This window comes from Eriocheir sinensis, chromosome 30, assembly GCF_024679095.1.
Source record: "Eriocheir sinensis breed Jianghai 21 chromosome 30, ASM2467909v1, whole genome shotgun sequence".
NCBI lineage: Eukaryota > Metazoa > Arthropoda > Malacostraca > Decapoda > Varunidae > Eriocheir > Eriocheir sinensis.
The window spans coordinates 16,859,862-16,872,361 of record NC_066538.1 but is presented as its reverse complement, the minus strand read 5'-3'; the positions used below and the strand labels follow the sequence as shown (position 1 = coordinate 16,872,361).

General features: G+C 39.8%; 1 protein-coding gene across 1 annotated transcript in view; it reads left to right on the top strand.

The window, feature by feature from the left end:
- The window catches only part of LOC127005342 (immunoglobulin superfamily DCC subclass member 3-like), a 322,301-nt gene that overhangs the window by 237,452 nt on the left and 72,349 nt on the right, over positions 1-12,500 (top strand). The window contains exon 5 of the mRNA XM_050874109.1: positions 4,439-4,680. Within this exon, the coding sequence (XP_050730066.1) occupies positions 4,439-4,680 (242 nt within the window). The remainder of the gene's footprint in view (positions 1-4,438; positions 4,681-12,500) is intronic.

Genomic DNA, 12,500 nt, shown 5'->3' with positions numbered 1-12,500 from the left:
CCTTCCCTGCCTCTCCCTGCCCTTGCCTGCCCCTCCCTACCCTTCCCTTCCCTTCCCTTCCCTTCCCTTCCCTTCCCTTTCTCTTCTTTTTTTCTTCTCTTCCACCTCTTCATAACGTTTCATTTCTCTTCTTTCAATTCCTTCCCTTCCCTTTCCTTTCCTTCCCTTCCCCTCCCTTCTCTCATTTTTCTTCCTAACCTTTCTCTTCCTCTTCCCTCCTAATCTTTCTCTTCCTCTCATATATTCCCTACCCCTCCTTTCCCTTACTTATCCCTCCCCTCCTTCTCCTTCCCCCTTCCTTGTCTCTCCTTCCTTCTACCTACCCAACTTTTCCCCTCCCATCAAATTTTCATCATTTTTTCGACTTCACATAATCCAAAAAATAACTAGAGAATGTTACAAAAAAGAGCCGCGGAAGATCAAAGGCTAATGAGGAAGAGGAAAAGGGAACAAAAAAAAGAGAAAAAAAAAACTAAATGAAGGGGTTAAAAGAGCGACCCAGCAAGTTAATATGGACGAGAAAAAAACTTGTATATTTACTTTGCCTCACTTTTTGCCCTTTTTTTTTTCCCCTCGCTTCCGTCCGTCTCGCATCAAAGGGAGATTAACCTAGAGCTGCAGGGAGACTATGGGGAAAAATGGAGCAGCTTAATCGTCCTGAAAAAAGGGTGAAGCTAAGCAGGGATGAGGCCGCCAGGGAGAAATGAGGGAGGATACTTAGTTGGAATAGGAATGGTAGGAATAATTGGAATGGAATAATAGTAGAGTGGAAATTAGAGTGTAAAGGAAGGTCAATTTGTAGGAATAGAAGTAGTTGGAATAATGGGAATAATAGGGACGGAATAGCAGGAATAGGAATAGTATGGATAATGGGACTGCAAATGAGAATAGTAAGAGTAGGAATAGGAATAGTGGGAATAGGAATAATTGGTATGGGAATAATAGGAATAGAGATAATAGGAGATTGGGAATTGGAGTAGAAAGGAAAGTCAATTTGTGGGAAAAGAAGTAGTTGGAATAACGGGAATAAAAGGGACGGAATAGCAGGAATAGGAGTAGTGTGGATAATGGTAATGCAAATAAAAATAGGAAGAGCAGGATTAGGAATAGTGGGAATAGGAATAATTGGAATGGGAATAATTGGAATAGAGATAATAGGAGCAGTGTTAATTGGAATACAGAGGGAGGTCAGTTTGTTGGAAGAGAACTAATTGGAATAATGGGAGTAATAGGGACGGAATAGCAGGAATAGGAATAGTACAAATAATAGGAATGGGAATAAGAATAGGAATAATAGGAATAAGAATGATAATAATGGAAATAGTAAAAAGAATACGAATAATGCAGGTAAAAAGCTCGCTAACTTCAGACTTTTTTACAGCACAGAAGCAACTCAAGGGAAACAAAAGGAAAATGTAGAAAAAAAAATGTCGCTAACTGTTGCTACTACCTACTACTTAAGACTTTTTTACAGCATAGGGGGCAACTCAAGGGCAACAAAAGAAAATGTAGGAAAAAATCTCGTTAACTTAAGACTTTTTACAGCACAGGAAGCAACTCAAGGGCAGCAAAAAAGATGATGTAAAAAAAAAATCTCGCTTACTGTTGCTATTACCTACTACTTAAGACTTTTTTCCACACAAGGAACAACTCAAGGGCAGCAAAAAAGATAATGTAAAAAACATATCTCGCTAACTGTTGCTATTACCTACTACTTAAGACTTTTTTCTAGCACAAGGAACAACTCAAGGGCAGCAAAAAAGATGATGTAAAAAAAAAATCTCGCTTACTGTTGCTATTACCTACTACTTAAGACTTTTTTCCAGCACAGGGAACAACTCAAGGGCAGCAAAAAAGGAAATATAGAAAAAAAGCTCGTTAACTTAAGACTTTCTTACAGCACAGGAAGCAACTCAAGGGCAGCAATAACAAAATGTAGAGAAAAAGCTCGCTAACTTAGGACTTTTTTACAGCACAGGGAGCAACTCAAGGGAAACAAAAGGAAGATGTACAAAAAAAAGGTCGCTAACTGTTGCTACTACTACTACTTAAGACTTTTTTCCAGGACAGGGAACAACTCAAGGGCAGCAAAAAGGAAACTAGAAAAAAAGCTCCCTAACTGTTGCTTCTGCTACTACTACTACTACTACTACTACACCTACTTTACACTTACTACTAACAATACTAATGATGATAACGAGAAGAAAATAAATATGGTCAATTGTACAAACCTAAACACAACAGCAAAAAAAAAAAATCTTGACAACCTCGCTAACTGTTACTACTACTACTACTACTACTTCACCTACTTAACACTTACTACTACCAACACTAATGATAATAATGAGAAGAAAGAAATATGATCAAGTGTACAAAACTAAACTCAACAGCAACAAAATCTTGACCCACACAGCGATCTCTTGTTATATATTTTTTTTTATTATTGCCAACAAATAAGAGTTGATATTTATTTTCTCTCCTAACGAAGACTTTAGGCCTAAGCGGAGGAGGGAAGGGGAGTGCTTAGGCCTCCATAGATAGAGAGAGAGAAAGGTCAGCCGTACTCAACCGTTTGTGAAATGTAATAAAGTAAACCCACGAGCTCTTTAGGAGAGAGAGAGAGAGAGAGAGAGAGAGAGAGAGAGAGAGAGAGAGAGAGAGAGAGAGAGAGAGAGAGAGAGAGAGAGAAATGATTAAAGATAGTAGAGAAGTAGAGAGAGAGACGAAAGGAAAATTAGAAAGAAGGAAGGAAAAGAGGAAAATAGGAAAAAAAAGGAAGGAAAAGAAAAACGAGAGAGAAAATGGCAGTCAAAAAAAGATAGATAGATAGATAGATAGTTGTGAGAGAGAGAGAGAGAGAGAGAGAGAGAGAGAGAGGACGCAAGGGGAAGTAGGTTGAAAATTAGCAAGGGTTATTAAATGGAGAGGGAGAGAGAAGGAGGAAGAGATAAAAGAAGAAAATTAAGAAAAGGGGAGGAGGAAAAGGAGACAAGAAACACCAATAAAGAGAAGAATAAGCGAGAGGGAGATAATTGAGGGAATAATTAAAACGGAGTAAAGAGTAAGTGAAGAAGGGAAGAGGAGGAAGGGAGGAAAGGGAAGGAAGAAAAAGGTGAGGAGGAAATTATTTGAAAGAGAGAATAGAATAGGGAAGCTTGTTTGTTTGTTTGCTTGTTTGTGTGTGTGTGTGTGTGTGTGTGTGTGTGTGTGTGTGTGTGTGTGTGTGTGTCATACACACACACACACACACACACACACATAAAGAAAGAAAGAAAGAAGGAATGAAAAATGGGACAGAAACAAAGAAAGAAAAAGTATCGAAGAAAAAGAAAGAAAGGAACGAATGAAGGAATTAAAGAAAGAAAGAAAGAGACAGACAAACACACAGACAGAAAGAAGGAATGAAAAAGAAAGAAAAAAGAGAAAAAGACAGAAAATGAAGGGAGGAACGAAGAGAGAGAGAGAGAGAGAGAGAGAGAGACTACAAGCAGATTACTGTCATAAGCTCAGACATAATACGCGAGTACTTTTACGGCAAATAACAAGCTTATGGGTATTTGATTGTGTGTGTGTGTGTGTGTGTGTGTGTGTGTGTGTGTGTTGCTACTGTGATATTAAACGCTTTGATTGCATTAGTATAGTAGTAGTGGTGGTGGTAGTAGTAGTAGTAGTAGTAGTAGTAGTAGTAGTAGTAGTTTTTGTTTTAAGTTACTCCATCGTCAAAACTATTTCCTTATTTACTTATTACTTGTTCCGTAAAAAGAAAAGAAAACAAAAATTAAGTGGATGGAAGACAACTTAAGATTCACTATATTTTTGTTTTTCATCCCTTAAACCGATTCTTGTTCTTGTTTTTTTCTCGTTTTTCTTCATCTTCTCTCTATTCTTCTCTCTATAGGTCATATTTCTCTTTTTATTTACTCCGCTTTCTATTTTTATTTCGTTTCTCTCCACATGTGTCGTTTTTCATGCACCTTCTCTTCCTCCTTCTTTTTCTCATGTCATCTCTCGGCTTCTATTCCTCCTTCTCCCATCGTTTTCTTCCCCATCTTTTTCCTTCCACTATCTTTCTTTCTCCTTTCCTACTTCATTTTTCTTCCTATCTTCTTTCTCTCTTATCGCCCACTATCGTTCCTCTTATTGTTTTCCTCCCACCCACTCTCTCCCTCTTATCTTCCTCCACTTTCCTCTCGTTCCTTCCACACCCAATTCTTCCCCTCCACCTTCCACTCCTTCCCTCCTCCACTCACCTCCCTATCGTTTATTTAATTTACTCCCTCTCTTCTTCCTTCCCCTTTCCTTTCGTTCCCAACCAGCCCTTACTCCCTCTTCCCCTCTTCTTCCTTCCCCTTTCCTCTCGTTCCCACCCATCCCTTACTTCCTCTTCCCCCTCCCGTTCCTCCCCTTCACTAACCACCCCTCCCCTTCTCTCCCCCAGCGCGTGGAGTGGCTGAGTGGCGGCGAGGTCGTGTCTGACGTGGCCGACGTTCGCGTGGTGCATGTGAACGGCTCCCTCCAGTTCCTGCCGTTCCCGCCCTACGCCTACACCGCCGCCGTGCACGCCGCCACCTACGCCTGCCGCGCCTCCTCCGCCGCTGGCACCATCCTCTCCATCCCCGTCCACGTCAGGGCCGGTGAGTACGCGATCATTGCCTCAGGGCGCAAATTTGTATCTTTAATGTTTTCTTGCTTTTTTGTTGTTTTCCTCGTATTTTTGTTTTTGTTGCTTGGCTGGTAAGTTTTGGGATGGATCATTGCCTCAGCACAAAGTTGTATCCTTGTATTTTTTTTTCTATTTCAAAAGAATAGGTGTCCTGATACTCTTCTCCGTGCTGGAATTTCTATCATGTTATCCATTATTTCCTCTTACAAGTGTTTTAATGTTGGCTGTTTTCCATTCCTCCTCTCGTCAAAACAGGCAAGAATTGGTGTTTTGGATCACTGGCGTGTGAATTCCTATTGTGTTTAAATTCGTGTATATACTTGACTTACAGGTGAAAACAAACAACTATCCAGTGCCCAGGTGTGACTTGATTATTGCCTCCTTATCGTCCTTGGTGTCTGTTTTCTATTCCCTTCTCGTCAAAACAGGCAAGAATTGGTGTTTTGGATCATTGGTGTGTGAATTCCTATTGTGCTTAAATTCGTGTATATATTCGACTTACAGGTGAAAACGATTAACTAACTAATGCCCAGGTGTGTTTTGATTATTGCCTCCAAGTTAGCGTTTGTATTCTGAGTCATTGTTGGGCGGGAAACTTCAATCACAGAGCACGAGGGAATACAATGTTGCCGCTGTGGTAATGGTCGTACTTTAGGGTGAAGCGGCAACCATTAATCCCAGGGAGGAGGGGAAGGTACTTTATGGGTGGGAGAAGGCAAATACAGATAATGGGTCTACGGGAATGGGCGAAGCAATGCCGCTGCTCTAATGTTCGTCACTTAAAGTTGGAGTAGAAAGCATTGATCCCAAGGAAGAAGTGATGGTATTTTAGGCGTGGGAAAAGGAAACTATTGGCAATGATTCAACAGGCGTAGACAAAAGTTGAAGTAGAAAGCATTAATCCCAAGGAAGACGTGAAGGTATTTTAGGCGTGGGAAAAGGAAACTATTGGCAATGCTTTAACAGGTGTAGATAAAAGTTGAAGTAGAAAGTTAAAAGTAGAAAGTTGAAGTAGAAAGCATTGATCCCAAGGAAGAAGTGATGGTATTTTAGGAGTGGAAAAAGGAAACTATTGGCAATGATTTAACAGGTGTAGATAAAAGTTGAAGTAGAAAGTTAAAAGTAGAAAGTTGAAGTAGAAAGCATTGATCCCAAGGAAGAAGTGATGGTATTTTAGGAGTGGAAAAAGGAAACTATTGGCAATGATTTAACAGGTGTAGATAAAAGTTGAAGTAGAAAGTTAAAAGTAGAAAGTTGAAGTAGAAAGCATTAATCCCAAGGAAGACGTGAAGGTATTTTAGGAGTGGAAAAAGGAAACTATTGGCAATGCTTTAACAGGTGTAGATAAAAGTTGAAGTAGAAAGTTAAAAGTAGAAAGTTGAAGTAGAAAGCATTAATCCCAAGGAAGACGTGAAGGTATTTTAGGCGTGGGAAAAGGAAACTATTGGCAATGCTTTAACAGGTGTAGATAAAAGTTGAAGTAGAAAGTTGAAAGTAGAAAGCTGAAGTAGAAAGCATTGATCCCAAGGAAGACTAAGATGTTTTAGGCGTGGGAAAAGGGAAAATATTGGCAATGATTGAACAGGTGTAGATAAAAGTTAGCTAAGACTTATCTGTTACATCTTTTGCCTTTAAAACCTCAATTAAATCCCAAGTACCTGAAGTAAAAATCATTAATCCCAAGGAAGACTAAGATGTTTTAGGCGTGGGAAAAGGGAAAATATTGGCAATGATTGAACAGGTGTAGATAAAAGTTAGCTAAGTTTTATCTGATACGTCTTTTGCCTTTAAAACCTCAATTAAATCCCAAGTACCTGAAGTAGAAAGCATTAATCCCAAGGAAAACGTTAAGATATTTTAGGCGTGGGAAAAGGGAAAATATTGGCAGTGATTCAACAGGTGTAGATAAAAGTTAGCTAAGTTTTATCTGATACGTCTTCTGCCTTTTAAACCTCAATTAAATCCCAAGTACCTGAAGTAGAAAGCATTAATCCCAAGGAAGACGTTAAGATATTTTAGGCGTGGGAAAAGGGAAAATATTGGCAATGATTGAACAGGTGTAGATAAAAGTTAGCTAAGACTTATCTGTTACATCTTTTGCCTTTAAAACCTCAATTAAATCCCAAGTAACTGTTTGGGTTGCATTATAAGACATTTCGCCGCCCAAGAACAACCTATTTGACAAGGATTTCGTAGGGGTTGTGGGCATTTCCAGGGGTAGTTTTATGACCCTGGTGGTAGTTTGATCCTCCCTCTGTACCGTGAACCTGAAGAAACACTCATTAGAACCCGACTGACCCCCTCTTTGACCTTTAGAAATAGCTGATATGAGAAGAGAAAGTGTCTTATAATACCGACCTGTCTTTCCAGGTCGATAAGTTTCCATAGGTAGTCTCAAAAGTCTCCCCAGGTAATCATGTGTCCGCAGGTAGGCCCCAGGTGTCCTCAGATAGGCTGAACTGTCCCCCGCTAGTCAGTCATATTTGCCTCAGAAACTTGTACCCCTGTTAGTGAACCGCGAAGGGAAATGACCATAGATTTTTTTTTTTTTTTTTGTAGATGTTTGCGTGAGAGAGAGAGAGAGAGAGAGAGAGAGAGGGGGTAAAGACTTGTGTGTGTGTGTGTGTGTGTGTGTGTGTGTGTGTGTGTGTGTTTAAGTGGCTATCATTCATCTTTATTAACCTCTCTCTCTCTCTCTAACACCCTCTTGACCCGGCCTTCGTAAACCTTCAAATCCGCCACAAAGTCGAAAATCATTCCACTTGTGAGGGAAAAAACGCCCCTACTCTCTCTCTCTCTCTCTCCTTGTTTATTGTTTACTCCTGTTTGTTTTGTTTAGTTTATATTCCTTGTTTTATCACCTTTTTATTTTTCATTATGTTCGAATTTCCTTTTATTTTATCAATTTTTCCCTTTTTGATGTAAACGAAAGAAAGGATGATAATGATAAGCTTTGGTCACTAATTAAAAAAAGAGAAAGTAATATAAATGGAACCTTCCTCTGACGAAACACCGATAATGTATTTTTTTCTATATAAAGACAAGAAAAGATAACATAAGATAGATGGAGAAAGAACGGCTGATAAACAAGACAATACTTCTACTACTACTACAACAACAACATCTACTACTACTACTACTACTACTATTACAACTTCTACTACTACGACAACTACTACTACTACTACTATTACAACTATTACTACTACTACTACAACTATTACTACTACTACTATTACTACTACTACTACTACAATTACTACTACTACTATTACTACTACTACTACCACTACTAACACTACTACTACTACTACTACTACTACTGTTACTACTACTATTACTACCACCACCACCATGTCTTCGTTTTCCTCCTTCTCCTCCTCCTCTTCTTCTTCTTCATCTTCTTCTTCTTCTTCTTCATCATAGTACATATAAGAAGACACAACACGAATAAAGGAAGAAAAGATGGAGATAATAAAAAGAGGAGGCAGAGAAACGATAAAAGACAGGATGAAAAAGAGAAAATAATTACGAGAAAAAAATAAACCAATCAAAACATAACTAAATCAATCAAGAAATCAAACGAAACAGAGAAAAAAGGATCAAACAAAGAAAGAACAGGAAGGAAAGAAGCAAATAAGTAAATGAACCCTCCCTGAACGTGTGTGTGTGTGTGTGTGTGTGTGTGTGTGTGTGTGTGTCGCTAAGGGCCTCTTGACACCCGCAGCACGCCTTAAAATGACCCTTAATGACGCTTAGCACTGTCTTGACGCGCTCTCTTAGGAGGGAACAACATGCGATTACAGGAGGAAGAAGAGGAGGAGGAAGAAGAAGAAGAAGAAGAAGAAGAAGAAGAGGAGGAGGAGGAGGAGGAAAACGAAGAGATGGTGGTGGTGGTTGTAACAGTAGTAGTAGTCGTAGTAGTAGAAATAGTTGTAGTAGTAGTAGTAGTAGTAGTAGTAATAATAGTAGTAGTAGTATTTCGTTTATCAGCCTTTCCTTCTCTGTCTATCTATCTATCTATCTATCTTAATCTATCTCCCTCTGTGTGTGTGTGTGTGTGTGTGTGTGTGTGTGTGTGTGTCATTTTTCTCCCATTACCTTTCTCACTGCATCTTCATCTATCTCACTTTTCTCTCTCTCTCTCCCTCCCTCCTTCCCTCCCTCAATCTCTCTCTCCGTCCCCTTTCCAAACTTCTCTCTCTCTCTCTCTCTCTCTCTCTCTCTCTCTCTCTCTCTCTCTCTCTCTCTCTCTCTCTCTCTCTCTCTCTCTCTCTCATGACTCTGGAATTATACATTAAGCAATTCAGTCTCGAGGGTGTGTTGATAGACCCAGGAGGAGGAGGAGGAAGAGGAGGAGGAGGAGGAGGAGGAGGAAGACGATGACGACACCAAATGAGGACAAAGGAAGAGGAGCATGACGTCGAGGAGTTGGAGGAGGAGGAGATGAAGGAGGAGGAGGAGGAGGAGGAGGAGGAGGACGAAGAAGGAAGAGACGGAGATGAAGGAGAAGGAGGTGTTTATAGCGTGCAAGAGGAACGAAGATAGGAAGAGAGAAAGGAAGATAGGGAGGAAGAGGGAAGAGGAAGAGGAAATAAAAGAGGATGAGGTGTTTATATAGTGCAAGAGGAACGAAGATAGGAAGAGAGAAAGGAAGATAGGGAGGAAGAGGGAAGAGGAAAAGGAAATGAAAGAGGAGGAGGTGTGCAAAAGGAACGAAAAGAAGAAGAGAAAGGAAGAATGAGAGGAAGAGGAAATAAAAGAGGAGAAGAATGAAGAGGAAGAATTAGTGTAGATAGTCGGACAGGAGCAAAGGAATAAGATAATAGGAGAAATAGAAGATAAAGATAACAGAGGGAGAAGAGATGTATGATAGAAAGAGAGAAAAATATGAAGAAAGAAAAGAAGAAGGAGGGAGATGAAGTAAAGAAAAGTTGGAGGTAGAGAAGAAAGTATATGAAGAAAATAATTGAAGGACAGAGGAAAGAAGAAGAAAGAGAAAGTGGAGGAAAAAAATGAGAGAAAAATGGACTATAGAGACACGAAGAATAGAGAAAAGAAGAAGAAGAAGAAGAAAAGTAGCGATTGCGATATGATGGGTAGCGAAGAGGAAGAGGATTAGGCTGAACACAAAGAGGAGGAGGAGGAGGAGGAGGAGGACATTAGGAGGCGAGTAGAGAGACGAAGATGATATGGAAATAGAGACAAGTATAAGGTCAGAGGAAGAGGAAGAGGAGGAGGAGGAGGAGGAGGAGGAGCCATAAAAGGCGCTGTAATCTTCCCTCACTCGCTTGATGGCTTGTCAAAAGATCCACCTCTCTCTCTCTCTCTCTCTCTCTCTCTCTCTCTCTCAAAGTTGTTTTTTCTTCACTTTCTTTTCTTTTATTTCGTTATTTTATGTTATTTTCCTTCTCTTTCCTTCTTTTCTTCATTTTCTTTATCTTCCTTTTTATTCTTCCTCTTCGTCTTCTTTTTCTTCTTCTTCTTTTTCTTCTTCTTCTTCTTCTTCTTCTTTTAATTTTCTTTATTTTTGTGTTTTCCTTCCTGTTTTTCCAAATTTTTTTCTTTTTTTTTTCTTTTTCCTCTCCGTACCTTTCCTCTTTCATTTCCTCTTCCTCCTCCTCCTCCTCCTCCTCCTCCTCCTTTTCATCTTCCTTTTGTAGCACCTTAAATCTGTTTCTTCATTTCTCTCTCTCTCTCTCTCTCTCTCTCTCTCTCTCTCTCTCTCTCTCTCTCTCTCTCTCTCTCTCTCTCTCTCTCTCTCTCAAAGTCTGACGAAGTTGAGTCTTTTGCGAAACCGAAACGTAATCTGAGAGAGAGAGAGAGAGAGAGAGAGAGAGAGAGAGAGAGAGAGAGAGAAGGGGGGGAAGGGTAGGAGGATGTGACAGGGATTTAAGACGGCTTGCGTGAGTGTGTGTGTGTGTGTGTGTGTGTGTGTGTGTGTGTGTGTGTGTGTTGCGTAAATCTTTTTCTGTTCCATTTCCTGCCAACATTTTTATTTATTTTTTTCATCCGCATTTTTCTAAAGCATTTTTCGTATATATATTTTTTACTTTTACTACTACTACTACTACTACTACTACTACTACTACTACTACTACTACTACTACTACCACCATTGTTTGTTACTACTACTACTACTACTACTACTACTACTACCAACATTGTTACTACTCCTACTACTACTACTACTGTTACCACCACCACCACCACCACTAGAAATAATAATAATAATAACAATAATAATAATGATAATAACGACCACACGCTCTAATAATCTTTTACAATTGAATATAAATAATCCGATAAATAACGTCGCTAATTACTACGAGGAATTATATACAAATTATTAATGAGGGCAATTTTCTTTGTTTTAATGACTGATGGGTAGAATTATTTGTTGAGAGAGAGAGAGAGAGAGAGAGAGAGAGAAGTGGGAGAGTGTGTCATGTTTCGTTCCTGTTTAATTCTTCATTCTCTCTCTCTCTCTCTCTCTCTCTCCGTTTTTCTTATTTTTGACCCTTTTTATTTTTGTTTTCTATATTTTCTTCTTTTTTCTTCTTATATTTTTTCTTCTCTTCGTTTTTGTTTTTTTCGTCCTCCTCCTCCTCTTCCTCTTCCTCTTCCCCGTTGTCCTCGTTTTCCTCTTCCCCTTTGCTCTATCTTCTTCATCTTCTTTTCAACATTTTCTTCATTTTCCTCCGTTTTTTTTCTTTTCCCTCTAATGCTTTCGACATTAAATTTTACTTCATTTTCATCATCTTCATCTTGTTCATCCACTTGGTATTCCTCTTCCTCCTCCTCCTCCTCCTCCTCCTCCTCCTCCTCCTCCTCCTCCTCCTGTCTTCGCTTCACACTTTCCCACCAAATTGTAGTTTATTTGTGAAGTTGAGATCAAGTTGTTTATGCCTTGGTGTTGACGGGCGGGAAGAGGAGGAGGAGGAGGAGCAGAAGAAGGAGGAGGAGGGGAGGAAAGGAAAGTTAGGGAGATGACAAGAACGAAGAATTTGAAATAAGGAAGAGAGAAGAGAGAGAGAGGGGAGTGTAGGAAAGAGAAGGGGAGAATGAGAAAGGAAAGGAAAGGGGAGGAGAGGAAATTTAGGTTAGGGTAAGAGGAAAGGAAAGAAAGAATGGGAAATAGGAAAGAAGAGAGAAATGGATGAAGGAAAGAAAAGGGGAGAAAGGGGAGGAAGGAGGAGGAAGGGAAAAGGAAATAAAGAAAGTTGGGTTAGAGGAAGAGAAAAGGAGAAGAAGGAATAGGAAAAAGGGGAAAGAGAAGGGAAGTGTATGTATGAAAAGGAAGAGAAGAAGAGGGAAAGGAAAGGGAAGGGAGGGAAGGAGAAAGAAAGGAGAGTTTATATAGGAAAGGAAAGGGAGGAAGAGGCAAAGGAAAAGAAGGGAAGGAAAGAGAAAGAAAAGAGAGTTTATATAGGAAAGGGAAGGGAAGAAGAGGCAAAGGAAAAAAAGGGAAAGAAAGGGAAGGAGAAAAGAGAAGGGAGGTGGATGTAGGAAAGGGAAGGGAAGAAGAGGGAAAGGAAAGGAAGGGAAAGGAAGGAAGGAAGAGAAGTAAAAAGGGAAAAGAGAAAGGAAGTGAATTTAGGAAAGGGAAGGGAAGAAAAGGCAAGGAAAGGAAAAGGAGTTAAGGGAAGGGAAAGAAATGTAGGAAAGAGGAAGAATAAAATGTAGGTGCAAAGAGAAGGGAGAGAAAGAGGGGTTGGTGGGGAGAGGTTAGAGGAGAGAAAGAAAGGGAGAAAGAGGGAGGAGGGAAGGAGGGGAGGGAAAATTACGTAATATGCAAGTAGAATATGAATTGGTTTAGTGTTTGCTGTGTGTGTGT